Source organism: Etheostoma spectabile, chromosome 6 (genome assembly GCF_008692095.1).
Source record: "Etheostoma spectabile isolate EspeVRDwgs_2016 chromosome 6, UIUC_Espe_1.0, whole genome shotgun sequence".
In the NCBI taxonomy this organism is placed as follows: domain Eukaryota; kingdom Metazoa; phylum Chordata; class Actinopteri; order Perciformes; family Percidae; genus Etheostoma; species Etheostoma spectabile.
Window position 1 is genome coordinate 5047458 of NC_045738.1, and position 27501 is coordinate 5074958.

General features: G+C 38.3%; 3 protein-coding genes across 5 annotated transcripts in view; 1 reads left to right on the forward strand and 2 right to left on the reverse strand.

Moving 5' to 3' along the window:
- Nucleotides 1–3348: 3348 nt before the first annotated feature.
- LOC116691428 (sister chromatid cohesion protein DCC1) lies at nucleotides 3349–7086 on the reverse strand. Its single transcript, XM_032519037.1, has 9 exons — nucleotides 6722–7086; nucleotides 6201–6369; nucleotides 5914–6048; nucleotides 5605–5695; nucleotides 5240–5378; nucleotides 5019–5071; nucleotides 4743–4897; nucleotides 3944–4092; nucleotides 3349–3739 (listed from the first exon to the last, which is right to left on the reverse strand). Exons 1-9 carry the CDS (start codon nucleotides 6889–6891, stop codon nucleotides 3628–3630), a joined length of 1173 nt encoding a protein of 390 aa, XP_032374928.1. The 5' UTR covers nucleotides 6892–7086; the 3' UTR covers nucleotides 3349–3627.
- On the forward strand, nucleotides 5287–16575 carry LOC116691432 (39S ribosomal protein L13, mitochondrial). Of its 2 annotated transcripts, none has more exons than XM_032519047.1 (7): nucleotides 5287–5414; nucleotides 8459–8582; nucleotides 8833–8926; nucleotides 9211–9271; nucleotides 10890–10976; nucleotides 12316–12437; nucleotides 15988–16575. In XM_032519047.1, exons 2-7 carry the CDS (start codon nucleotides 8531–8533, stop codon nucleotides 16010–16012), a joined length of 441 nt encoding a protein of 146 aa, XP_032374938.1. In that variant the 5' UTR covers nucleotides 5287–5414; nucleotides 8459–8530; the 3' UTR covers nucleotides 16013–16575. The 2 variants fall into 2 exon arrangements, with proteins under 2 accessions (XP_032374938.1, XP_032374937.1); XM_032519046.1 differs by lacking the exon at nucleotides 5287–5414 and adding an exon at nucleotides 7278–7414.
- A 100-nt stretch (nucleotides 16576–16675) lies between these two features.
- Nucleotides 16676–27501, reverse strand: part of col14a1a (collagen, type XIV, alpha 1a) — a 131936-nt gene continuing 121110 nt past the window's right edge. The window contains exons 44-48 of one of the 2 annotated variants that reach the window (XM_032519029.1): nucleotides 26811–26877; nucleotides 26319–26510; nucleotides 24027–24104; nucleotides 22869–23024; nucleotides 16676–18209 (exon numbers count right to left, since the gene is read on the reverse strand). In XM_032519029.1, the coding sequence (XP_032374920.1) occupies nucleotides 17878–18209; nucleotides 22869–23024; nucleotides 24027–24104; nucleotides 26319–26510; nucleotides 26811–26877 (825 nt within the window). In that variant the 3' untranslated portion in view covers nucleotides 16676–17877. Of the gene's footprint in view, nucleotides 19402–22868; nucleotides 23025–24026; nucleotides 24105–26318; nucleotides 26511–26810; nucleotides 26878–27501 lie in introns of both variants that reach the window. The other variant, XM_032519030.1, reaches the window with a different exon arrangement.

Below are 27501 nucleotides of genomic sequence, written 5' to 3' on the forward strand. Positions count from 1 at the left end.
TTCTTCTTCTTCTTCTTCTTCTTCTTCTTCTTATTTTGGCAGATTACTATTACTGTAGTACACCGCTGCCAACTGTACAGGAGTGTGTAATACCATGAACTTCAGAATCTTGGCTTGTGTTAATTCATTTAACATTTTTTTTCATTATACCAGTATTATTAAGGTCCTACAACCATTTTTAACATTCAAGTGACCTCACTGCAACCCAAATATTCCAATAACCTAGTTTTTCCTGAAAAAAATGATGTTCATATCTTCACTGTAGACAACAGGGTTGATGTTTTACAAGCTTTTTTATAAAATAAATCCAGACGGACAATGAGCTGTAAAAATGGCCTTAGGGTTCAGAGGGTTAACATATTTTTATATATCCCTGGCAACATGCTGCAAAACGTTGTTCATTTGGATACTCTCTCTTTCCTTTCAATAGTTCACTGTTAACCTCTGGTGATGGAGAAATCCCTGGGGGAATAATCTCACTTACAACCAGAGAAAGACTATATTTCAGTTATTTAATTTCATATTGTTCTGCTATACTGTTGATGTTCCAACCAAACCCTTCTGATTTTGTGTGATATTCCCTGCAATCCTTAAGAACTGAAATTGCTGGATTAGTAATACTTCCCAACAACCTAACCCAGTATGTTAGAGACAATTTAAAATATTATAGACTGAGTGGAGATTGTTATGAATCTAATAATAAAGCAGATGTAGGGGTTGTTTTTACAGCTCCTAAACCAATTCTTATAGCTTTGAATTGAATCTTCTCAAGAAGTTGTGCATGCTGAACTACAAACTACACATCCAGTCTATAGTAGATCTTATTAAAATTCATCATAGACTGCCTATCTGCTCCCCAACACTGTCCAGTGATCATCCTCATTAGATTAAGAACTTTTTACACTTTGTTTCAATATGCTCTATATGTTTCCATGTAAGTCTTTCATCCAATCACATCCCCAAATATTTAAATTTCTTCTCTCTTTCAATTGATTGATTGTACAACATAACTTTATAACTTTCTGGGATTTTCCTTCTGGTAAGGAACACAGCCTTTGTTTTAGGTATGGGAAATTTTAATCCCCAATCAATACCCCATTGTTCTACACGTACAGTACATCCCTCTGAACAGCTGTGGTTATGTATGATATGTTGCGTCCCCTTTTCCATCTGACAGCATTATCTGTGTACAACAACCCTTCATTCCTTTCCCCTAATTATTTAAATAATATGTAACATACCATATTGATTAATATGGGACTAATAACACTACCTTGAGGAACTTTCGACCATAAACTCTTTACTTATTGAATTATCAACTCTGACCCTTATTGTACGTTGTGACAAAGTCTAGTAAATAATTATACCATATTCAACTTCCCATTTTATCTAGTTTAATTAAAAGACCCTCACGCCACATAGTGTCATAAGCTGTTTCCATATCTAAATACACTGCCACCAATACCTCTTTCATAGTGTCTTCTCTGTTTCATTGTTGAGCTTTAGTAAAGTATCAGTAGTTAATACTTTTCCTGAACCCTGTTTGATATTTTTTTAAATGGACATTTATATTCCAGAAAGTAATTTAAATGTGCCACTGCTACTTTTTCCATTCATTTCCCTAAATGGGATGTCAAAGCAATGGGTCTATAGTCTCTGGATTGCGAGAATCCTTTCCTGGCTTAAGAAATGAAAGAACGATTGCATTTTTCCAAACTTTTGTTAATTTACCTTTATTCCATGTCTTGTTGTATAATTCAAGATTTTTTTCCCAAGAGTTTTTGAGGTAGATTTCTAATCATTGCATAACATATGTTATCAAATCTAGGAGAAGAGTATCCTTTATTACCTAAATCCATTTTAAGTTCTGATAAATTAAATTCAGTATCTAATATAGACATATCTTTGATCTGTTTCCTCAGGTATTTCATTTAATTCATCAATACACCATTCAGAAAATCTCTTCTTAACTTCTTAAAACACCATTTATGAAGGGCATATATTTCATCAATCTTAAAATCAATATCTATTTTACATAGTATTAGTAAATAATCACTTCCAAAACTTGTGCTTTGATCAACTTCCCATTTGCACCTGCTGGTCATTGTTCTATCAACTAAAGTGAGGTCAATACACTTTACCTAGTGGAAGTCATGTCTATTTCTTATACATTTGAAATGAAACTGTGAGATGTTCAGAAAAACTTTGACCTCTAAGTTTTTAGTGAAGGGAATTACTCTACTTGCTTGTAAGGTTATCTTATTATCATCTCTTTACGTAGCCAGTTGAATAATGGAACCCGCAAGACAGTATCCAGCTTTACAAAGGCTGCTGACAGTTTACCGGTTGACAATGAAATTACAGTTTTTAATACTGAAAACAAAAATGTGAACATTCAGCCAGGCAGACCAAACACATCCCTTTTTTACAGCAGTGACCGAACCGGAGAATCAGTTGCCTAAATATGTTATCTATTATTAAACCGTTCCAATGGAGCAGCTGAGGGCTGTCTTTATTGTCCCATTCACTGTCGCTAGCCCACTCCAGTGACGGAGTCATGTTGAGTCCTCTGGTTCATGAACCACCACAAACAAGCTGGATTCTGAGGGGCCTTCCTCCTCGTCTGTAAGGCTGGGTCAAGGTCTCTTGGATGGTCTCTTTACTAATGTTGGTTGTAGGAGCAGAAGTAGACTCTCCAAGGTGTTGGTGCACACACCGCAATCTCTCCCGGGCATCTTCACCTGGGTAGCTTTAATGCACAGACAAAGAAATTAGTAATTCTGTCAGTTGTGTCTACAGTTCCTAAATGAATGAGCACACACTAACTACTACTTGAAACTACACTAACTACATGACTTGAAATGTAGGACTACAAACCTTTACTTTGACAAATGATTCCGCAGAGTTTGCATAGATAATTGTGTGCCGATTGATTTTATCTACGTCTTCAAGCTCAGTTGGAGGCTGCACAGTAATGCTCAGCCCTCACCGGAAAAGTGCTTCTATAATGTATAATAGCCTTCACTGTTCTCCGTCCAGAGCATTTACTGTATTTAATATTAACATTCACGGTCCCAAGCAACAACAGGATCTTGTGGTCAATTTCTTTAACTATCTATATGGGAAAAGCAGCTGTGTTACTGGATGTTAAAACATATGTAAAAACAAAACTAACATACCTCAATGCTGCGTCGAATATTAGCTTGGAAATGCAGGGTTATGACAGAACTTTAGCTAGTATTTTTCAGTGATTTATGTAATTTCTTTTGAATAATTTCTTAAATTTTTTTTGCATTGTTCTAATCATAATTCTAATTATAAATATCTGAAATTGAACCGTTACTAGTCAGTTTACTTATTTTATTACCAACGTGGAGCATTTTTTGTACCGACAAAACATGAAATAAAGCTGAAGTTTGATTTTAGTTACAAAAACTTTAATTTGAAGTGGATATTTTTATCGTACACTTTACAAGCTAGCAACTTAAACTGTGAGATAGTTGACAATGCTAAAAAGCAATTTGTAGGGAAAATTATTTGTAAAATAATAGTCACTCTGGGAATTAATATAACATGACCAAAGTCATTTTAATAATTCAAAAATTCATAACTGGACAGGTCACATGTTCATGTAGCCACCGGCCTTCTGGAGTTGAAGACCTTGATCCCATTTTGCATTGAAGATCGAGCATATTTGGTCAAGAGAGCTCCGGTAGTCTGTTTCTCTCCACACAGGTCCCTGAACAAGAGAAGAAGAGGGAGGAAGCATTACACATTACGACTTATCAGATAGCCAAAGGTATAACTTATGTCATTTGTTTTTTTCACTAATGTCACCTAGACAAATTAATGTACTTTTATTTCACATAAATGGTAATGTTCCCGTCATAATGGTTATTCTTTTGTTTTAATTGCAATAATGTCCTGAATGGATGACACCTACTGTATGTATGGCGTGATGTCGTCTTCAGTCCATTTCTCTCTGAGTGTGAAGAGGTGGTTGAAGCGCTCCAGCGTGTCTTCTGAGAGATCCTCCACCCGCAGCAGGGAGATGGTCTCTGGTCGGGAGTTGCGGTCCACCAGGGCGACACTCTGGAAGATTTACAACACTGTCAGCACTGCAGCCAGTTTCTCCAGCGGAGGCAGTAGGAATGAGCAGAGAGAAACAACTGCAGTAAGTCCCTCTTTTACTACAAGACCATGATTTGAGACTGTGGTTCATGTTTTCTCAGGTTAGGTCAGAGGCAGATGGAAACTAAATCCTCACATGCAATGAAATGAGCAGTAAGATAAGAAGAAGAGTCTGGTGATTTATATGGATTTTTTGACTCCTAGAAGCCACAGCGATCTATGATGTTACCTTTCAACCCACCTGTCAACCTATTTGACTTTTATAAAGAATAAACCCATTTGGCAATTTATGACCAGAGACAGTGTGCAGAGATAAAGATGGGTTTCAGGCTGGTAAAATTCTTTTATTTTTTCAGTACTACTTTACCATATATTTTCTTTGAAAAGTAAAAAGGATAAAGAGGGGTGCCTGGATAGCTTAGCTGGTAGAGTGTGCACCCCATGGACAGAGGCTCAGTCCTCGTCGCAGCGAGCACAGGTTCAACTCCAACCTGTAGCCCTTTGCTAAATGTCATCCCCCCCCTCACTCCTCTTTCACGTCGTCAGCTGTCCTATATAATAAAGGCTCAAAATGCCCAAATCATAAGTATATAAGAGAGTTACAGGCTAACCTTTAGTTGGTCCAGTCTTGTGCTCATGCCCTCTGGAACGCTCTGCTGCCAGACCTCCTGAAACTCCTTTAGGTTGAACTTGATGGCGTTTTGCAGCAGCAGTAGCGCTGTGCCCCGACATACTTTATCCTCATTCAGTGCATAAAAAATGTTGTCTATATAGAGGAAGGAGGATACGGAGATGTTAGTACTGTGTAATTTCATAGTGCTATTATTATGTAGGGTTCAACTATCAATTTACTTCTAAAAACTTCAGTTTGGTCTGTTTTTCTTTACCATTCTCAGTATAGCGTTTCCCATAGCAGTTCAAGCAGTGCTCGATCATCTCTCTATAAAGAAGGGAATCATTATTAGAACCTGGCTAAGACTTATCTAGATTCATAATAGATGCCCAGAAAGTTGCCGTAGCCTCAACACCACTGAAAGTCAACTCTTTTAGTTCAAACTGTTAATATTTTGCTTTTCCTGTTGCATGAGGATCACATATGTTAACTTACTTGGGTTCCAGTGGAGCTAACTCTTCCAGACTGGTTTGAAGGGGAACCTTGTTGAAGGACCAGGACTCAGAATCTACCAGCTGAGTCACATGACCGAGCAGCTTCATCTCGTAGTCAAAGTCCAACATGCGCCAGTAGCCTAGAAGACAGAAACAATGCTCTCTCTAAACACCTGGTAAGTATACGTTTTGTTATTTATATTACTAAGTATAGCTAAGAATAGAGACACTGTATTTATAAAAGCATCTTCACCTCCCAGGATCGCAATTTTGGCAATTATTTCCTACCTATCTGTTACTTTTTAGCAAAAGCAACTTTATCAATTAATATAGTACATGTAGTTATTAGAAAATGTCACTGTTTACCATCTATCTGACAGGCATGGATGGTCTCTAAGTGGGTCTTTAGCTCCTCTTCACTGGCCTGGATCCTCTCCAACAGATCCTGCATTGTGTACTGGTAACAGAGGAACACATACTCACTAACAGCTACAATGACATTTAAAAGAAGTGGGACACTTACAATAAAACACTCAAACTGTAACAGTCATCTCAGTCAGCTCTACTAACAGTTATGGTTTGGAAGCCATAAACTTTTAATAAGCCCTTTACCTGTATCTACACAGTCCTACAGGATATGATGATTAATTACTTCTCTGTATAATATGTATTTACCCTGTTTTCTGTATTCTCCTCCTGCCCCCCTAAAGCAGGTCCTTCATAAGGATTCTCCATCAAAAGCTTCTTCAGTTTCTTCAGTTTAGGACGGTGTTTCCGCAGTTCCCAGTAGCTGTTACAAAATCCCCAGATCTACAACAGAAGCAGCAGTATTGTTAGTGTATGGAGATCATAAATGCAATTAACCATTTTGTGCATATAGTAGGTTGGGTTTGTGTGTTTGTGTGTGTGTGTGTGCGTTACAGTTTACCAGGCAGGTACCTGTGAGTGCATCATTTCCATACCTGAGTGTGCACCACATGAGAGCTTTCCTGGCCGTTGGTTAGTTGGTCTGGTGTTCTGCATCCTGGAACAAACAGCAGCATGTTGGATGTATCGGCTATTTTTAAATCGTAGGTCTTGTCACCACTACAGAGCACTGCACGCTCATCCGTATCCCCTCGAATCACTAGACTGGAAAAAGGGAAAATGGTTAGTTAAAATTCATTAATTACATTTACATATTTTTACATTAATCCTAATAATGCATATTGGGCTACTACACTGCATCAGTTTAAATTAGAATATCATCAATTACATTAATAATTTGAGTTACACAAGTAAAAACAAAAAAGGAAACAGAGGTGCTCCTGCCAGGTTTAGGCCTACAGCGGAAATTATTAATTTATTAGTCATTTCAGTTAATGAAATGACCAGACAGAACAGAATAACACAGAACACAAATAGTTACATCAAACAATGACGTTACCTAATTGTAAGTGTTACACATATACTCTATAGGCACGCTAGTACACATTATTAATACCTTTCCCCAGATTCTATGTGTTTGCACAGCGTGTCGTCCAGCTCCATCAGGCAGTAGTCTGCAGATGAAACGTTTTCCCCAAAAGACAGGCAGTGAATTGTTTTCTGTAGATCTTCCTCTTTCAGTTTGGCGATCTGCAGAGTGGCCTGCACCTCCTCTAAAGTTCTCATTTTGGGTTAGATCGATAAAGTATTGATGAATAAGCCGCTTTTTGACTCGCGAAACAAACTGTCACAAACTACCACTTTTTCTATTGTACAATAAATAGTCAAAACTAATGTTGCTTTGTAGCAAATAACCAGAGGCTGTCAAATTTCCCCGCTCTCTTTCTGTCGCGGGAAGGAAGTGAGGTAAGTAACTACGTTGAGGTGCGACGTCAAAATAGGACCGGGTAGAAAATCGACAGCAGCATAAATGAATGCTAAAATAATGATCCTTGAGCATTTATTTAAAGTTTGCCGTGTGAGGTGTTACTTACACCTAATTGGAGCGTATCCATAAAATTGCGGTGTATGTTGCTGCATTAGCTAAATATTTATACGCTCCATAATATAGGAACAGTGAAGTCGAATATTGTGTTTCAACCGAGAGAATTTACAAAACGGAAAGTGCCTCACGTTGGTTAAGGGTCAAATGTGTTGAGGATGTGCTGGTAGTTTCATCGAAATGTCAAGTTTCTCTAGATCTGCCCAGGTAACGTTAACCGTACAAAGTATACATTTTTATCTCCCAATATAAACGTTAGGTCAATCTAACGCTAAGTCACAAATAGGCCGCTAGCTAACGTGCGTTGCTAACAAGTTGACGTAAGCGGTGTGAGTAAACGGTGTGTGTGTGATATTAATGTAACGGTGTATATTTTATTGTTACGGTTAGGTTAGTAATGTAACGTTAACAAGGGAACTGCCTGCAGCAGTTAGAGAAATACACAGGTGTCAAACAGCGTTCACTCAAATGTTAACATCGTCCAGTCAAATTATGCTAGCTTGAAGCTCTGTTTTTGTTTTCATTTTAACCTTGTTAAGAAAATATCAGAGTTTATTGTCATGGCTTTTTGACAGGATTGACATAATGCTTAATTAAAAATAATCAAAACCATGTGGCTTTTTAGTTGAGCATCTTAAAACACCACCGATTCTGAATCTGATCTGTTATCACACACACCATCACCATCATCATCATCATCATCATCATCATCATCATCATCGAGTATAATTTTTATGTCTGCCACATACCTTTGAGGAGGTTTTTGCTGACACTTATCCCTTTCTTTATGTGTGGTTAATGCCAAGTACAAAGAAAGAAGAACTTGGATTGACCAGCAGTGTATTTGTGATGGTGGTGTTTGGTGTGATCTGTAAAGTAGTGCACTGTTGGTTCATGGATAACTTTACAAGGTTTATTTGGTTTAGGTTCAAGTTGTCACTTCATAGTAGTAAAAACACAGGTGTTATTAATGATGACTCCTTTAAATTAAAGATTAAGTCGTGACAATGCAAGCATACACAATACTAGGACCCTGAAACTGAAATTGAACAGATAAATGGAACTCAGCCTCATTTGTTTTATTACTTACACCTGTGCTATCCCTACTGTGACATGTCAGAATGTCTTTCAGGAAGAGGCCACTGTCACAGGAAATGTATGTCTCTTTTCTTTTTCAATACCAGTAAACCTGCGATGGTCCCATGTCACTCCGTTTTTTACAACACATACTTTCTCTCTTTCTTCTTTCAGCAATGGGCAACCTTTGCTCGTTCCTGGTTCCTGATCGATGCTAGACTGCAGCCTCCTGGAAAGATCGCGACCATGTGTGCTGTTAGATTACAGGGCAAACACAAGCCCATCTACCATGCACTGAGTGAGTACAAGTCCAATCTGTCACAGGACGCACACATAAATTCATGAGTAACTGTAATATAACCCTTACGCTACGTATAAATCTCATTTTCCTTCTAAACCACAACCCACTCTTTAAGGTTGTTGCAACATGGAACAGCCATATGATGGCAGTAGAGGATAAACAATGAACACAGCTACTTAATACAGTGACATTGTTGGAATTGGCATACCATAATGATATAAATATCTTGTTCTGAACATCTTTGCAGGTGACTGTGGTGACCATGTAGTAGTAATAAACACCAAACACATAGCTTTCTCTGGAAACAAATGGGAGCAGAAAGTCTATTCATCACACACGGGGTAAGTGCATACTACCTCATATGATTATTTCCTTAATGTTTTGCCTCTGTTTCCAATTTGTCTTTGTTCTTCAATGCCTATGAACCACTCAGAACACGTTTCAAGAAAAGCATGTCTCAGTAGCCAGATTCATAGTCTGCACAAAAACAAAAATAATTTCATATTCATATATATCTAGCAGCTGTAAACCAGAGAAGTTTTAGGAATTAGCGAATAATGGTCTCTTGTTATCTGATGTGTGTTCGAAGAAACAAGGGCTATCTGAGCTTGTCTTTTCTTTAAAGGTATCCAGGTGGATTTAAACAGGTCACAGCTACCCAGCTGCACCAAAAAGACCCAAAAGCTGTAAGTGTCATCAGCATTCTCCATTTTTTATTATTATTTGGTAAGAATTCTAAAACTTCAGATGTTCCACGGTCACATCCCCTACACCATGATTTTTTTATTATTCCATATGTATGATTTAACCCACACTCTTGGAGAGTGAGACTAAACTCCTTTGTGATTTGACATTTATCCCTTTCTTTATATGTGCTGCTCATGCATATTAATATGAAGTCGCATTTGACGTCTGTGCTGCAAAACATGGGGGCTTTGTCACAAGAGAGAAACAGCCCACTCATGAACCTTTAGAGGATAAGTCTGGCGACAGAGGATTTTTATTATTGTCAACAAGTCCCATGTAAAGACCAAAACCAACAACAAATAGATCCACTAAGGAGTATTTTATGTGTGTAGCCAAAGCCTGATATAAGCCCATTCCTCTGTGCCATAGAAAACTATTAATTGGTTGGTTGATCTGTTCCTTTATCATGATGAACATGGACACTTTAGTTTAGTTTTAAGTTGATGTTGCTGTCAATGTGTAATCACCCACACTTGAAACTATTCCCTAAGAAATGCCCTACTCCGGTTGGATTTACAGTATAGGAAGTTATTTAGCCTTTTTAAACAATAAAACTATGTATTCGAAACCTGTTTTTAAAAAATGTACACCCCCGGTAATAATTAATAAGCTTGGGGGTTTTGTGCCACAGACGGGGTCGGGCGCTATTCCATTTTTTATATCTTTTAATATGTTGATTGACATCTCACAGTGGGCGCAGGGGGCTGCTCCTGTGGCTCACATCCACTAACACTAGCATTGTGTTGGTTTTGTTTTTTACCACTTGCAAGTTTTCACATGCATTGTGCTGAGATCTATTTGTCTACTATTATATTTGTTTATTGTTACATTGTATTATTATCTATTGCCTCATTTTAGCGTTTGAGTGACCTTTTCCCGCTCTTTCTGTATTGTACAACAGCAGACATCAGACTAATCAAAGGAAAATAAGGGTTGTTTAACCTGAATACTGAGCTTCACAGGTCAAAAGTAATTGGATGTTGCACAGCAACAGGGCTGTTCAGAATTGTTTAACATTTCAACTGCAACAGCAGAATGAGAGCCATACACAAGCTGTTTGTAGACTTCTTCCAAGTTTGGCTTGCGTAGGCTATAAAAATACTGTGAAATTGCTCTTGCTTTTATGTGGGAAACACTAAATGTAGGTGAATGGCCTGTAGTGGTTTCTAGAAGAGACATTTTCTCTGCTGTTGGCTCTTTGCTGATGCAGGTTTTAGTTCAGACGGTGACCGCATACGTGTGTCCTGTCGGGGGGTTTAGTCATAATAAGGTTTGGAGTTTGGTGAGCGGAGAGTGAGAAACCGAGTTGGACAGATGAATGATTTGTCAGCGCAGCCTCTGTCCAACATCTCTCTCCAATATTTCTGTCCAATGTCTCAGTCCAGTTACTCTCTCCAAGTCGAATTCACATTTGTGCAAACAGCCTCATATTGAGGAACAGTTTTGGATGCAAATGTGAAAAAAGGTATTCAAGGTTGCTATAGACACTGGCTTAAAAAATAGAAAAGAAGTGAGTTAATTGTGTGTCAACCTTTTCAATGTGCTTTTTGTCACCAGATTGTGAAGTTAGCGGTTTACGGTATGCTGCCAAGGAATCTGCACCGCCGCACCATGATGCAACGATTACACATCTTTCCTGATGACGTAAGTCCAGTTTGTCCGTATCTCACCGAGCTGATGACTTCCGACTGCCACACTTACACCTTAATTAACCAGGCTGATTAAGGACAATCAGAAAGAGGGCACATTATGAGGAGCACGGATATCATTTTGCAGACACTGACACAAAAGAATAAACCAGTTTCATTCATCCAGGTCACCTTTACAATTAATATCAATTAATTACTATAAAATTAATATATGTAGTTCAACATGATTGTTGCCCTTGACGGAGGAGAGTATTGACTCTTAGTTCTACATTTAGTGTGTGTGCGTGTGTGTGTGCGTGTGTGTGTGTGTGTGTGTGTGTGTGTGTGTGTGTGTGTGTGTGTGTGTGTGTGTGTGTGTGTGTGCGTGTGCGTGTGCGTGTGCGTGTGCGTGTGCGCGTGCGCGCGCGCGCGCTGGTTGTGCGGTTGTTTCAGAAGCCCTTTTACTCGTTCTCACTCTTTAATCCGCATCGGTCAATATTTTAAAGTGTCACAGTGACAAACCCACAGAGCATGATCATCTGCCTCAGTTGTGCGTGCTCTGTGGGTTTGTCACTGTGTGTTTTGGTTTTACATCCCTGTTTTGGTTTATTCTCACCGCTGTCATCAGTGTCTTTTTGAGTTGCACCAGACAGATGTTTTTAACAACAAAACTCTAGAAACCCACTGTACACTACCTGCTCAGGACCAAACAGCAGACAGACTCAGTTAGCAACCAGCATGTGAACGTAGTGAAGCATTTAGCAGCTAAGGTGGTGCAGTGATCTGCTAATCTTGGTAACATTCATTTATGATTGTTTTAAAATGATGATGGCGAGAACCACCGGCGTCACACCTCACAGCTTTTTTAATAAACTGAAATAAAAAAAGGACTTGACAGACTGTTAATTGACCTTGGCGGCCTGCCCAAATATTAACTGGATGCCATTTTTATCCATGTGAGAGAACATCATTAATTCGAGGCGTTGGAAGAAAATCAGATGTTTGAGTTTTGACTTGTAATGTAATACATGAGGGAAGTTAAATACCTGTCGTTCTATTTTGGTCCTGACTAGATATACACCATCAGGATTGATGTTGTGCAGTGTGCATTCCTAATTACAAGCAGATGGGCTTCCTGAGCCTTTTGAATGTCTGCAGTCTCATTTACAATTCAGAGCAGTTCAGGCACTGTAAAGTTGCCTGAGGATTTTGGAAAGTGCAAATGGTACATTCTTCTTTATTCTCAGCTTCTTTTTCTTTTATCTGTCTCATTTCCTTCCTTTCTCCTTGAATTTCTTGCGCTGCCCACATTTTACAGTTTAATTTCAATGTCTCCTCTGTCCACCCCTCACTAGGAGCTGCCAGACGACATCCGAGCCAACCTGACTGAGGAGCTGCCACAGCCCAGAGAAATCCCCAGGAAACTCAGCGAGTACAGTCAGGAGGAGATAGACGCCTTCCCCCGGCTGTGGACACCGTATGTAGAAACACAAACACTCATACAGTCTCTTCTCAAACACACTAATTACATTGTCTATGCACACAGTGCACACAAAGTTGTCACTGCGTATAAATGCTAATACATATCAAATATACCCCTATAATATTCAAAAACGCATATTTACTATTTAGTGCTATTTATATTCATTGTACTGAACTAACCACAAAATTCGAAATGTAAACAACATCTAACCCTTAACTTCTACCTCCTTGTGACTTTTTTAATTGCCTGACATACTTTTAAAAATTCCTCACTTAGAATCCTTTCTTCATCTTTTAATCCTATGCACCATAATGAGCAATCCTCACTCATATTTCTGTGTTATGCTGATGAGGAACAGGCAGAAGGGGGCGATGTTGTTCTGAGTACCATGTCACATTTCTACTTTTCACGCCTTCTTTGTGTATACCAAACACCCTGCTTTTGGGATACAGTAGTAAATACAGTCATAAAGTAGCATTAGATGACATATGTAGATTATTTGGACTATTTTATAGTGGTACATCTTTAAAAACTAATATTTCTATTTAAAAAAAAAAATACTCCAATACTCTAAAACGGCATTTTTTGCATTCAAAAGAAATATAACTTTTAAAATCTACGGCAGATGGCGAAGGTACCAACGATACGGTGAACTTGACTTTAGAGAAGAGCCACAGTAGGTGGCGTGTCACTGACCGCGCAGCACAGTCTGTTATGTTAATGAGTAAGCAGGGACTCACGTATTGCCCTGGCCCGACCTTCAGCAGTGAACAGCGCAGGCGCTTTTACACAGTTGTGCATTATTTCCATGACCTTACTACACAACATATGTATTAATAGATCCATTTCTAAAACGTGCAGACCCCCTTTTTGTGGCCAGTTTCACTCTGGCACTTCAATCATGCATGAAAAAAATAAGATGCAACATTTTTCATTGTAACTACAAACACATGTGGCTGTGGTGTGAATGCTTGTCAGCCAACAGAGAGCTGTCAGTATGTGACATGAGGCACAAAGAGAACAAAGACTGGCTGTTGGACGAGTAGCCACCTGATCCTGTGGAATAAAATCTAAGGTTAAAAACTCACATGATACTGCTCCTGTGGGAATCAAGTCATAGAAACTCACATATAGATGTAGTACTTTAAATATATGACCATTTTCCCCCGTGTTGACATTTTTATTCAGTGTATATAAAAGTCTTTGTTGTGTTTCCTGTGTTGTACTCTGATGGCTGCATACTGTAGTGCTTAGTAAGCTTTATAAATTAAGGCCATAGTACTTTATGCTATTATCAAACATATAACTGATGGGCAATGCAATATAACTGGCCTCTAAGTTTGTGCTCTGTAGATGTGTGTCAACAGTTCAGTTGTACTGTTTAACAGAAATTTTGTATCGCAAAGATTTATGTGTTTCTCTCCGGCCTAGTTGTTGTGTGTTTGAATATAAATGGTAAAATAACACAAACGTGTGGGGAAAGTCAGTTGTTTTTCCAGCACTCCCTGTTTGGACATATGTGGGGTGTGAGAGAGCATCTGCTATTTGACATAATTCTCTTCATGGCCTTTTGAGTCGGGTATTGTCTGGCCTGAGATTAGACTGACACTGTGACCCGTGGCTTGCTGATCATGAGAATGTCGTCCTGTTGCGTTTCTCTGGCTTCACCTGTAGTAAACGTCACTCTGACAGGTTGATTGAAAGCTTTCTATCTTCCAGCTGCTCATCACTATCCATCCATCCATCCATCCATCCATCTCCTAGCTCTTTATTCAGGTTGATCTTTAACCGGTTGGTCCTTGTCATCCACATCTCATTATAACACCCAAGTCCACAGGTTATCTTCATTTTAACTGCTCATAGGTTGTGACTGCTGGTCAGCTCGTAAAAAAAGAAACCAATAGTAAATATAAAAACCTTTACACCTTGTGGCTCAACTTTTAGCTGCATCACAGTCTAATATACAGTAACACTGCCTTCAATACACTTTGACTCTCCAGGATGTAAGTACTGTGGAACTCGGTCATGCAACTTCAATGTGTTTCTCTACGTTGTCCATAATGGGCTGTACATTACATTTTGTGGAGTTGCTTTTGAATTGTGTTTATTACATTATTGATTTAGCAAATAATTCTTGGCTTGAAATGATGAGTGGAAGGACAGAACCATTTCTCATGATATTCAAGTCACTTGAGCCAAATAACACAATTTTCATACCTCTAGAGTTAACCAGCCATGCTGAAAGTTTGGGTTTTATTAGTCCATGTTTTGAGACATCAACCTCTTAAATATCTGCCTCCAGCCCAACACAATGGAGGTGAATGGAGGTTTGTTTATGGTTACAGAAAGATTGAATAGCAGCACTTTGTTCAAGAAAATATGTCCCAGTCCTGGCCAATCCAGAAAAAGAAGAAATAGTCCCAACTATTACTGGACAGCATGTTCTGTAGATTATCCAAAGCAGTAGGGGCGTTGCCATTATTTCTTGAAACAAAGCTGCTGTTGATCTGTTTTCTAATTTTTATATTTCAATGCTGTGAAGCACTACTTTTCTTTCACCTCCATTGTATTGGGGTGGCAGCAGAAATCTCACACTCTCAAAACCTGTGCATCTAAAACCAAATCTGCATGGTGAGTTCCCAAAAGACGCAATTGAGATGCTTTGTTGTAATTTACTGTTTACAAATTATCCTAAACATTTAAAACAATGCTGACAGTATATCAGTGATTCTGATGGGCAACCCCTCCATTGAACCAAACATAAACCACATTTGGTTCTAATTTATTAAGTGATACCAGTCAGAGGGCTCTGATCCAAAAACAGATTTCCTTCAGTTACTGTCCTCTTAGTGTTTGTGCCTTGTACATACACGTCCAGCATGTCAGCTTTACGTTCAGCATCACTGTCAGTGTGTGTGTGCGGTGATAAATGAGCCACTTCTTATTGTTTACTGCTCCAATCTGCTCAGCCAATCAGTGTGTGCGCTCGGGCCGGTCGATGTGTGGTTGCCAAGGTCAAGCTAATCCTGGTTTATTTAAGGGATGGGCCTTAGCCTAGTTAATATTCACTCACACTCTGGCATATTCATTTGTGTGTGTGTGTGTGAGTTTGAGTGTGAGTGAGTCAGGGGAGATGGGGTTGAGGTCATTGAGGGCAATTCAATTGTTACCCTTTATTAAACACAGTTAATATTCTCTCAGAAAACGGAGCAGAGGAGAGATTATTATTGGATATGCGGCCCACACACAGAACATCGACATCTTGGTAGCAGAGCTATTACAATTGCTAACATTTTTCTACTTTGTATCAAACCCAATACAGCATGCCCTGATAATATCTGTCTGCTGCAATCTCTGCTCAAAATTAAAGGGGAAAAAACACAAAAAGAGGATGCTGTGTCTGGTCTCATTTTGCAAAGAAAAGATACGATCTGCGTGGTTTGTCATCTGTCACTTTCTCTCCATGTTTTTCCTTGTAATCGGTTCTTTTCCCAGACTCTTATGCCTCCCCATACTAATGCGTTGTCTTGTGTTTTCTACACAGACCTGAAGACTACAAGATGAAATGAAATCAAGGCTGCACGACGTGACCAAAGCACTGAAAGCAACAGCATACTCGATTATATTTCTCGTTACGATGCTAAAAATCAGAGCCCTTTTTGTAGGATTTGCGATAAGATGTTATCTGTTTGAAGACACAAGTCATAACCGGGAAGCCAACATTGTGCCATCATCAACACAAACTCTGTGCTCCTCTACACACAATATACCTCGCTGTTAGTTGTATTACCCTTGAAAGCAGACCTGAATTATCCAGAAACAGCCTGAGATTGCACCCTGTGGCTCAGCTCTGATCAAAGAAAATCAGATTCTGTAAGTTTTCCTCTCATTATAAAACCATGAAATGATCCAATCTGGCCAATAAAAATTACATCTGTTAGCTAGTCCTGCCTTTGAAGGTTTGTGGGTTCACAGTAAAACCCCAATGGATGTGTCACTATGATGACATTCAGGCCATTAGTGTGGTTTGTCTTGTCTCAGTGTGTTAGAAATGTCCAAAGTTTTGTTAAAGAATAAATCAATTGTGTTTATGTGAGTTTTAAAATAGGCTAATAAACTATGTTTATACACCTGTTCTTGTCAAGTAGTCTTTTTACATAAATGTAACAGCTAGTTTAAGTTTGACCTTTTCATGTCATTAAAGTTGAACCAATGAACTAAAAACACATTTAATAGTCTCATTACAGATTTATTGGTTATAAAATCAAAAATACAAAATAAATAAGTTCATATCCTACTAAGGGGCTTGGTGGCGAGACACATACCTTATTAAATCTGTTCAATTTTGACAGCTTCTCAAATAGACCCGGGCCAGCTCACAGCTCAACTTTTAGTTACTTTAGTGCATCTTTTTTCAGACTGCAGTGCAGGACGGCTAAAGTTTACACTTGTGAATCCTTATTGGTTTAACTGACTGCTTTCAATAATAACTAGAGGTCTCATTCCAGCAGGGGGTCAGAGGTCAACCAGTGAGTAAACGGCTTCCACAGTAATCAGGCCAAACCGCATAAGAACATTAAACGAAACAAACTGGGGCAACAACACGAGACAAACGACACAGAATCTGAGTATTAAAACCCAGAATAGACCTCGTTCATTATGTAGCAACAGAAGGAAATATTGCAGGACAAAATGTGCTGGAAGTCAGATCTTCTTTGAATAAAAAAGCAACACATTTGATTGTGTTCCACAGTGTTAAGGTAATACTAAATTTAACAGAAATAGTATGCTTCTACAGTTCATTTCGGGGCATCAACTCCAATAATATTTGTTAAAAAGAAGCAAACTTAACACGGTACTGTACGGAGAAAATCAGTTCAAGAACAAGAAGACAAGAAGGACATAAAGACAGCATGGAAGGTGGGGAATCGTGATTCATCATTATAAAAAGCAGCCTGTAACATTACAGATGTTGCCAGCTCAACGTTCTCCATTTGAATTGTAAAATAATCTAGCTAGTTACATACAACCGAAACAAGATGCACATGTCCAGTTACACACTCAATGCTCAAAGGAGACATGCAGCTTTACAGAAAAAGAAGGGTTTAGTCCTGAATTCAGCTGTGAGATGGGAAGAAACAGGTCTTACCTTTACATTACCACTGGACGATGCTAACATAGATCAGGCACTTTTCGGACCCCCCTTTTTACAGAGATATCATACAAGAGTCCACGGAGCTATTTACAGTGTTTCACCAGATGGAGCAAACCACTGGATACACGGGGGGCTCTCACCACAGTTTCAGATGGGGGACGATGTGTGTGTGTGCGTGTCAGTGTCTGATTTGTTTCCATGTGTGAATAGTGTGTGTGTGTGTGTGTGTGTGTGTTGTGGCGTGCGGGGCTCAAGCACTTTGGTGAGTCCATCCTTCCTCTAAAGTCCTCCCTCTTTACTCTCCTCCATGACGACGACATCACGTGGAAACCTTCTGGCCACGCCCGGTGACCTCACCTCCGTGTCCTCAGAGTGGATGGGGCTCGAGCGGTAACCATGGTGGCCATGAGCCAGTTGTGAGGGCTGTTGGGGGTAGTACTGAGGGGGGTACCCACGGTAATATGGGTCCTGCTCTTCCTCTCCATCCTCCTCCTCCTCCTCCTCCTGCTCCTCCACCTCCTGGTCTTCGCCTCCCTGGTTGTTGTAAGCCACTGCAGCAGGGTTGTACGGCTGGTTGTAGGGTTGGTAGCCGCCGTGAGGCAGGGGTTGGACTGGGTTGGTGGGAATATTTAGGGTCAGTTTGAGTGAATGTTTCTGGATCAGCGCAGCGAACATAAAGCCACCACCACGGGGAACAGGGAGCAAAGTTAGGGCTGACGTTGGGCTAAACCACCTTAAATGCCACCATCACTTAAAAGCAATTCCTTATTGTAGTGTGCTGTTAAAAGGTTACAAAACAAGTTGAATTGGAGTTGCACAGGCAGATTTGGGACCTACGATAGTCCAAACGTTTTGGTTAATGAGGAAGTGTGTTAATGAAAGTTAAGGAAATTCTGATTTGTGGGCTACCACATATTGCCCAGATATGATAATTTCTCCATAAATGAAAAGATCACATCAGGGTCCCATTAGCAGTACATGAGTTGTGCAAATACAGGGGTTGTTCAGTAATAAATTCAGCTAATCATCAACAAAACATTCATCTCTATTTAGCTGATCCATCAGGCTTTAAAAGATAAGATTATTTTTTGTAGAGATTTGAGCTTGAAGCTGAGGCTGCTGCAGCAAACCATTGTGTGCACGAGTATTTGTTGACAGATGGCATTGAGATCAGTGGCGGTGATCCTCACAGCGGCTTTTTGGTGTTTTTTTCTTTTTATGTGGGAAGGTAAGGCTAATCCATTTTTGTCTCAGAGACTGTAAAGGATGAAGCAGCCAGATTAACGATCCAAATCTATCGAGAAAGTTCACTGATAGTCAAAATGAATCCAGTTTCTATTTAAATAGGGATTCACAGAGCATTGTGTGCAAAAAGACTTAATGCTGGTGCAAATGTTTCTAAAAACTTACACCAGACCAAAATAAGGACACAGATTTGACTAAAATCCCTTGTTAACTTTAAATGAGTGAATACAAATTCTCATGCTGTGAGATTGCTTAAAAAAATGTAAATAATTTGACAGAAGATCAAATAAAAATGTTGTGTCTGTCGAAGAGTAATTTAGAAAAAAAAGTCTCTGTAGAAACAGAATCTGAAAACCGCTGCTGCAGGGTTAGAGGTCAAACACCGGAGCCAGGACTAATTATTCATCAAGAAATATAGAAGCCTCGAAGAAATAATTTATCAATTTCCCCAGTTTTTAGTCTTATGGGCAGGGCACAGAGGGAGGAGTGGAGGGAGGTGAGGAGAGGAGAGGAGGTTGGAGAATGCTCCTCAGTAATCATTCCCATAGTCCTGTTGAACTTCAGTCAGAAAGAGTAGGCAAGAAAGAGAGGGAGGGGAACACAGGGAAGATGTTACACCTCACATCAGGAGGAAAACCCAACAACACCAAAGAGTCGTGTCAAATCTCTATTTCTCTTTCTGTACACAAGAAAGTATGAATAAAGATTTACATCACAGACATATGTAGTTAAAGAATGTACAGAGTATACCCAGAAAAAAAACATGCATTCTAAGTAATACTGAATCAAACTCTGCAAGACCAGCAATTTCCTGCAGTTACACACCATAACTACTGTATTTTATAACAAATGACTGAACAAATACTCAATTGCATGTGCAAAGCTACACTAAAATATGCTAAACTTTTTAATGAATACCAAAATGTTGTGTTCCTGGCAGTCTATTTCCAAACTTGTTGCTTTGGAAAGAAACATGCAGTTTTCAACATAATATTACATGATCTTTTAATGACTTTTTAATGATTGTTTTGACAAACTATACTATGACTTTTTTCGACATGCTATACTATGACTTTTTTCAACATATTATACCTTTCTTTTTTATTCTTTTTGAACATTTAATTTCTTATTTCTGCACTGTAACTTTTATTTTTAACTGTTTATTCTTGTATTTTATCTGTTTTTATTTTTTTTAACTGATTTTCTGTAAAGCAGTTTGAATTGCCCTGTTGCTGAAATGTGCTATACAATAACGCTGCCTTGCCTATGACTTTTTTAATCACTTTTTTTGATATGCTATACTATGACAAAATATATTATGAGTTCTTTTAATCATTTCTTTCGACATGCTATACTATGACTTGTTTAGCAATTTTTTCAACGTACTATTTTATGACCTTTTTATCACTTTTTGTTATGCTATGACTTTTTTAGACATTTTGTACTATGACCATCTTATAACTTGCTATACTATGATTTTTTATCACTTTTTTCCACATTCTATACTTTGACTTTTTTTGTCACTTGTCTTCGACATGCTGTATACCAAGACTTTTTCAACATACTATACTATGACTTTTTATCACTTTTATTGACATTCGATACTATGACTTTTTTACGGAAACATAACATTTGAGATGGTCAGGTAGCGAAATAAGATTTTGATTGGAAGACGGACGGTTGAGTGTTCAAATCTTAGACGTCCCAGGGAGTTTGAAAGTTGAAAAGACAAATATGCCAAAATCATATCTTTGTCTGCCAGGTTAGATGGCTTGGAGTGATAAGATACTCATTGGAAGATAAAAGGTTGACTGTTCAAATACTATAGGGTGCAGTTAGATTCAAGACCTTCATCATAGTACAATACAACTAGTTGTAGAGAAAAGTTGTGTTCCAGTCAATCTCTTTCCCAGCCGGTTGCTTTGGAGAGATACATGAAGTTAATATAATACATGACTTTTTTTGACATGCTATACCATGACTTTTTTATCAGTATTTTTGACATAATATAATATGACTTTTTCATCAATTTATTCAACATGCTATACCATGACTTGTTTATGACTTTTTTTGACTCACTATACTATGACTATTTTATCACTTTTTTCGACATGCTATACTATGACTTTTTTTACTTACTATGACTTTTTTTAATAATTTTTTGACATATGGTACTATGACTTTTACAAAACACACTGTACTATAACTTTTTCATATCTTTTTCCAACATATTATACTATGACTTTTTCTTCAAAATCCTATACTATGACTTTTTTGACACTTTTTTCAAAAATGCTATACTATAACTTTTTTCGACACACAATACTGTGACTTTTTCCAACATATTATACTATGACTTTTTTGACATACTAAACTATGACGTTTTTAGGACTTTTTGTACATAGTAAATAATTACCTTTGTTATGATTTTTTTGACATCCTATAATTTCACTTTTAATGACATTTTTATGACATACTATACTATTACCTTTTTTTATTATATTTGCATGACATGCTATACTATGACTCTTAATGACATTTTTAACGACATACTATACTATGACCTTTTATTATATTTATATGACATACTATATTATGACTTTAAGGGATTTGTTAATATATACTATATTATGACTTTTTTACCTCTTGACACCCAGTAATGAAATATAAAATATGATAGACTAACATATCATATTATCAATTATCATATATCAAAATGTGATAGACTAACATAAACGCAAACCTAATATACCTTTAAATTTCAGCTGCAACATCTAGCTGCTTTGAAAGGAACAATACTACTCCACATATTGTATTTTACTTTTAAGTGGTCAGGGAGGCTGCATTTAATCCTTGCATGGTTGAAAAAACAGGCATGGCTCTTCAAAGTCATAAAAAAACAACAACAGAAAATGTTTGACTGGAATCAATTTATATAAAATGGTTCGATGGATGAAGTAATGTCTCATCTGTCCACTACTTTTAGCAGATGATGTTTCATTAAGACGACTCATCAGAAGCTGTTAGGTGTGTAGTATCCTTACTGAGATGGCCCAAGACAATGGACCCATAAATGTCCTCATCACTATGAATATTCAAAGACGTCCAGTATGTCTGTGTGTGTGTGTGTGTGTGTGTGTGTGTGTGTGTGTGTGTGTGTGTGTGTGTGTGTGTGTGTGTGTGTGTGTGTGTGTGTGTGTGTGTGTGTGTGTCTGAATGTGAGTGTAACATCATATTTTATTACATCTTAATATAGACAAATAGTTTCGGTCAGTGACACAGTTAACTTCTTAATCCATGTGGACATGACTGTATAAATGTCATAGTGGAACAACCATAAAAGCTAGATCACTCTCCAATTCTCCGAGAGCTTTATGAGAACAATAACCATCTCACAGCCGGCTGTCACTGTGAAAACAATATTTCAGTGTTTTATACGTGTAAAGATGGTTTATGTGATGGAAAGACTGGGCAGGGTTAGACTGTCTCAGCTTCAAGAGCAAATATAAGTCTTTCCAAAGTGTAAAAAAAAAAGATTTTAGACAAATAACAAATAAGGTCTAAATAAAGAGCAGCAAATGTTTTTGTTAAGTCTGGATATTTGGTGTTTTGACTGCATTTGGGAAAATATGTCAGTCAAAATGTTGTTTTTGTTTCAATTGCCAGAACCTGACTTAATGTCTACATGTGTGCTTTTGTGTTCATTTGTCTAGAGAAGTGGTTTCTAAACTATTTTGTCATGGCTTCTTTTGGAAACCGAAACAAATCAGTTACGACAAGATTACCATTTTTGTAGAGATGCCTTCTACAGTATGCTGTACGTATGTTCATAGTTATGATCAAGTTCGAATTTTTAAAATACTGTAAGGAACACCTAAAATGTCCTCAAATCTGCTCAAGACTACATTATAGTGGTTTATAAAACGATTTATTAAATAAATTAAATGAATAAACTGCTTACAAATGCTAAGGGGAGTTGAAGTTAAGTGTTACCACAGAATAAATAGCAGCTGAATGATGTTTACCTCCGACGTTGTACCCCACACAGGAGTTCTGGTCACAGTATCCTGGTGGGCCAGCTGGTCCTGAGGCACCTGGATTCCCCGACCTCCCCGGTGTTCCCGGGTTACCAGGCCGACCAGGGGGGCCCTGGCTGCCTGTTCGTCCTTCCCCTGGCAGGCCTGAGGATGGAAGAAATGTTTGTGTTAACGATGGGCAAATACATTAAATCAGTCATTTATAAGCATCCGGTAAAATGACTGCACCAGCGTGATGCCTGGTGAGAGGGGATGAAGGAAGAAAGGGAAGGAAAATAAACTGAGAATGTGTCAAAAGGCTACATCCTGTCGCTGTACAATCACCTCTTCAATCTCTTCTAAATCCCTCTCACTGCTGCTGTGACAACATGGCAGAAAGGACATGATTGTCATTTCTGGATGAGAGCGATCATAGTGAATGTCCTGAGGGCATGGAGCGGGAATAACACAGTTCTTAGCTGAGATTTAGCTAGAAGCTTCTGTTTTCTGTTTACACAAGAGAAAGTGCTCCATCAGGACTCACTTCAGCAGTCAACAAGAAATATGAAATCAATATTTTGATAGTTTTATTTGCCAACAGCTAAAATTATCATCCCACAAATATTCCAGAAAAAGCACGGCAAATAAAGATGGATAGCTCTGCCCTGTACCTTTCTCTCAATAAAAAAATATATATTCGAGTTTTGAATTTCTTTAATAACATTTTTTTGATCATAGATACATTTTGGGGGACTTTTGTCAGCTTGTTCTTTGAGTATTGATCGCACAACAGTAAACAGAAAATCCTAGCACTGACATATTTTCATTACACAAACCCCATATTCCACACGGCGCACAGGGAAATCAATACAGCGAATTAAATTCATGGTCCAAAACGTCTGCTTGCTTTTCTCAGACAAAGATTTAACAGAAAGTAAAGCGGATCCCAAACTGTTAGGTTTGGTATCATATTGTTTTAATATTTGAAACATTTTTGTTTTTTTTTCTAGAGGGAACACAATGAAAAACTATTCTACATATAGTAGATCCAGCAAGGCCGCAATTGGAAAACACCAAAAGAATGTTCAAGAACAGAATTATAATAAATGATCTGGTTTAGCCTACAGAGCACACTCACAACTGTGTGTACGTCTTTCAGTATCTTACCTGGAGGTCCGGATTGTCCTCGAGGTCCCTGACTCCCAATCCCAGGATTCCCCCTCTCTCCCTTCACTCCCGGCAGACCTGGAAACACACACAGTTCAGTGTAAAGTGATCCACTTTAGACTCAAAATCACATCTCAGAATTGGGTAAAAACATTTTTTTTAAGGTGCTTGTAATAAGCAGTAATCACAACCTTTTTGGCTTATGACCCCTTCAGAGTTATTAGCAGATCCATCTAAAGAGATTTCACCTCTAAACTTCTATAAATCCTTTACAAAAAAAGCAAACAAAACAAAAATTTTTTTTACGGATTTGTAAAGCTTCGCTCCAACCCTCATTAATCATCTCTGGACCCCTCAGATTTATCTTGTAACCCTTTGGAGGGGGCTCAACCACTTGAATAAAGTACCTAATTGTATATCATTTTGGTAAAACTAGATCCACCTCAACCAGCTACAACAGTAAAATGCACACAACACATTGTTGCATCAGTAGTTACAATCTAATCATGTAAATATATTACAGACAGACATTTTTACTCTAAATCTTAAAGTAAATGTTGCTGTTAATAGGTTGAAGTTACCTAAGCATTTTTACTGAGAAAAGCATCTGAATAATTCCCTCACCACTTTCTATTCCAACATTGGTAATACATAGCAAGTTTTGAGAGAAATGTGGTGGAAAAATTATACATTGATGATCAGTCTAATAAAATGTATGATATACCCAGACTTGAGTCTGCACTGCTGTCCAGCGGTGCAGCTGTTTTAATGACCTAATGGAATATTTTTCGTGTACTCTAATATTAGAGAACCACACAAAACCGGTGATCTGGAGATTTTATGTCCTGCAGCTTTTATGACTGGCTTAATCAATTGCATCGGTAAAGAGGAAGTAAGCATAGTGAGGCTCAGAAGGAAACTTTTTAAATTACCACAAAAAAATGTATTTTCTACACTGGGGGCCGTGATATTTTCTCTACAATGGCCACTAGTTGACCCTAGTCTTTCTATATTCAAAACCAGATAGTATGTTGAATATAAATGGTTTCATCTGTCGAGCCTGAGCACAGCTCTGTTCGAGATTCTTGTATCAGCCTTACATGGACCATCTGACTTAATTATAACATGTCTAATTTTCTTAAACGTGCCATTCATCTTTTAAAAGATTTGGACTACTCTGGTGTCAGTTCAGCCTATAAAACAACAAGTGTGTGTGTGTGTATGTATGTGTGGTGGACCAGTGGCAGCAGATCGTAAATATTATTAGGGAGAATCATAGGTCTGAACAGCTGAAGAGGAGGTAACCATGCTGGATATTTCCTGACAGCCGCTCTCAGCTTTCCTAACCCTCCAAATGTGCAGGCTCATTCGGTATGTGGTTCTTTAGTGTGGGTTGCGTGTTTTAGAGATGAAGATGGAGCCTCATAAAGGCCGTTATTTCACCAAGAGCTTTGGGCGGGGGAATGACCTCATGGATATCAGAGTTACTGTCTTTTGGCCAGGCTTGGACTTAACTTTGTGGGAGCTGTGATCCTGAGTATGAGTCAGAGATCAGGCCAGGCCACGAAAAGCAGCAAACAAGCAGGTAGGTTGATGCTCCACAACCGGAGCAAGTTTTATGTTTATTTCACAGTAAAAGCCCCTGGCTATTGCTGAAAAGGACGATGCATCTCTTCACATCCAGTAATGCATTCGATTATTTCACAGCCACAGACAGCTTTTTTCCAGCTGTAGACTCCTGCTATACATATACATTTGTTACAACACCAGTATACAGTCCCGTCACAATAATAATCTTCATCAAAACAACTGGCTATGTCACTTGTTCAGAGGACAGCAGAGATGGGTGTGAGATGATGAAATTAAAATGTCAGCTACAACGATGCTTGACCTACTTTTTTGTGCAAAGGACATACAGTGTCCTGTTGGTTTTCTTAAACTTTGCATTATTTTGTTTTACCTTTAAAAAACACATTTTACATACACTCTACATACATTTTCAGTTTAATAAAAGAGAAATAAAAGAGAAGCCAATACTCCATACTCTATACTCTTTTATACTGGATAGTAACACATTTTATCATCTTATTTTCCACTCACAACATGACTTCATTGATTGTTATCAGTCTGTAAATTACTGAGATTATAAGAGATATACTGTGTGTATATGGAAATTCCCAAGTATATTTCTCTCTCTCTCTCTCTCTCTCTCTCTCTCTCAACATGTGTTGTGCATCCTGTAAACAACTGTCTTTACTCACAAACACAACCCTAAAAATCTTCCTCTCTCACCTCTCTCTCCTGGTTGTCCATTCTGGCCGCTGGTACCAGGGAAGCCTGGCCTGCCGGGTGGCCCTTGCTCTCCCTGAGGACCTGGGAGGCCTCTCCTACCTGGCTCTCCGGGTGGTCCGGTTACTGTTCGGACTGACATCGCTGACTGGACAGGGATCTGGTTCAGTATAGAGTTATAGCGAGACAAGTGGCCTGCGGGATGTAGAGGGGGACAATGGTTTGAAATGATTTAGATTTAGATTTTTGACATTTTAAGAATGTTTTCTAATGTGGCTTTGTTATTATGTTTGACCCATAGACCTTTGATATTGATCTATTAATCTCTAAATATCTATATATATAAAGTCTATGGTTACACCATAAATCAAACATAAGCGAATAGAAAAAAGGGAAAAAGTGAAGCCAGAAGAGGTCAGAAAAAAACCTTTTCAGTAAGAAAATTGTACTTAATAACATGCTTGTGTTAATGTGTAAATATCTCTGATTACTGACTCTGGATGAGCTGTTCACACACTTGCCGCGCAATGGCACGCACAGCGGCTTGGGATTGCACATCACCCTGAAGAACAAACACAGAGCTCTCATGGTCTGACATTACACAACCACACAGTAGACTGATACCACTTCTAGTTGAGCAACCACAGGAACATCAAGGATGGAATTAACTCACTTAAATTGTAACTGCTAGTTTTACAACCCTAACCTCTAAACCCTAAGTTCAGTTTACTTGTCACAAGGAGTTTGACGCAACCCATGAAAACAGTTGGAGGAGCTTTCCAACGTTTAAAAAAAATAACCCTGCTGATGTCATATTGATGTCATTAGGGATGCAACTTAAAATTGTATCCATAAAGCTGGCATTAAAAACTGTTATTGTGAAGTTTGACTATGGCCATTTCGAAGGCAAGAGGAGGGTTTAATTAAAGACGCTGTAGAGTTGCATTTTGGGAAGTGAAGGATACAGCAATTTTGGCTCTTGACTCATACTAGGGAAGAAAAGTCAATATTTTGTTTTGATTTAAATGATTATTTTAATTCCCAGACTTTATAGAAGTAGGTTGGAATATCCCTTAAAATAATATTCTTGTGAAAAGATATTGCTTTTGAGTTGTTCAATTGGCTCTAACCTTTATTGGTTGGGTGTAATGGAATTGAGACTTGTCTTTTAAGAAGTTAAAGCTAA

Bases quoted from the DNA above. Each gene is read 5' to 3' on its own strand.
- LOC116691432 (XM_032519046.1), top strand. From the start codon at position 7,388: ATGTCAAGTTTCTCTAGATCTGCCCAG. The intron at 8,583-8,832 runs GTGAGTACAAGT...ACATCTTTGCAG, and splicing joins GCCCATCTACCATGCACTGA to GTGACTGTGGTGACCATGTA. The intron at 9,272-10,889 runs GTAAGTGTCATC...TTTTGTCACCAG, and splicing joins ACCAAAAAGACCCAAAAGCT to ATTGTGAAGTTAGCGGTTTA.
- LOC116691428 (XM_032519037.1), bottom strand. From the start codon at position 6,891: ATGAGAACTTTAGAGGAGGTGCAGGCCACTCTGCAGATCGCCAAACTG. The intron at 6,370-6,721 runs GTATTAATAATG...CCCTTTTTCCAG, and splicing joins CACATAGAATCTGGGGAAAG to TCTAGTGATTCGAGGGGATA. The intron at 4,093-4,742 runs GTTAGCCTGTAA...TAAATCTTCCAG, and splicing joins CAAGACTGGACCAACTAAAG to AGTGTCGCCCTGGTGGACCG.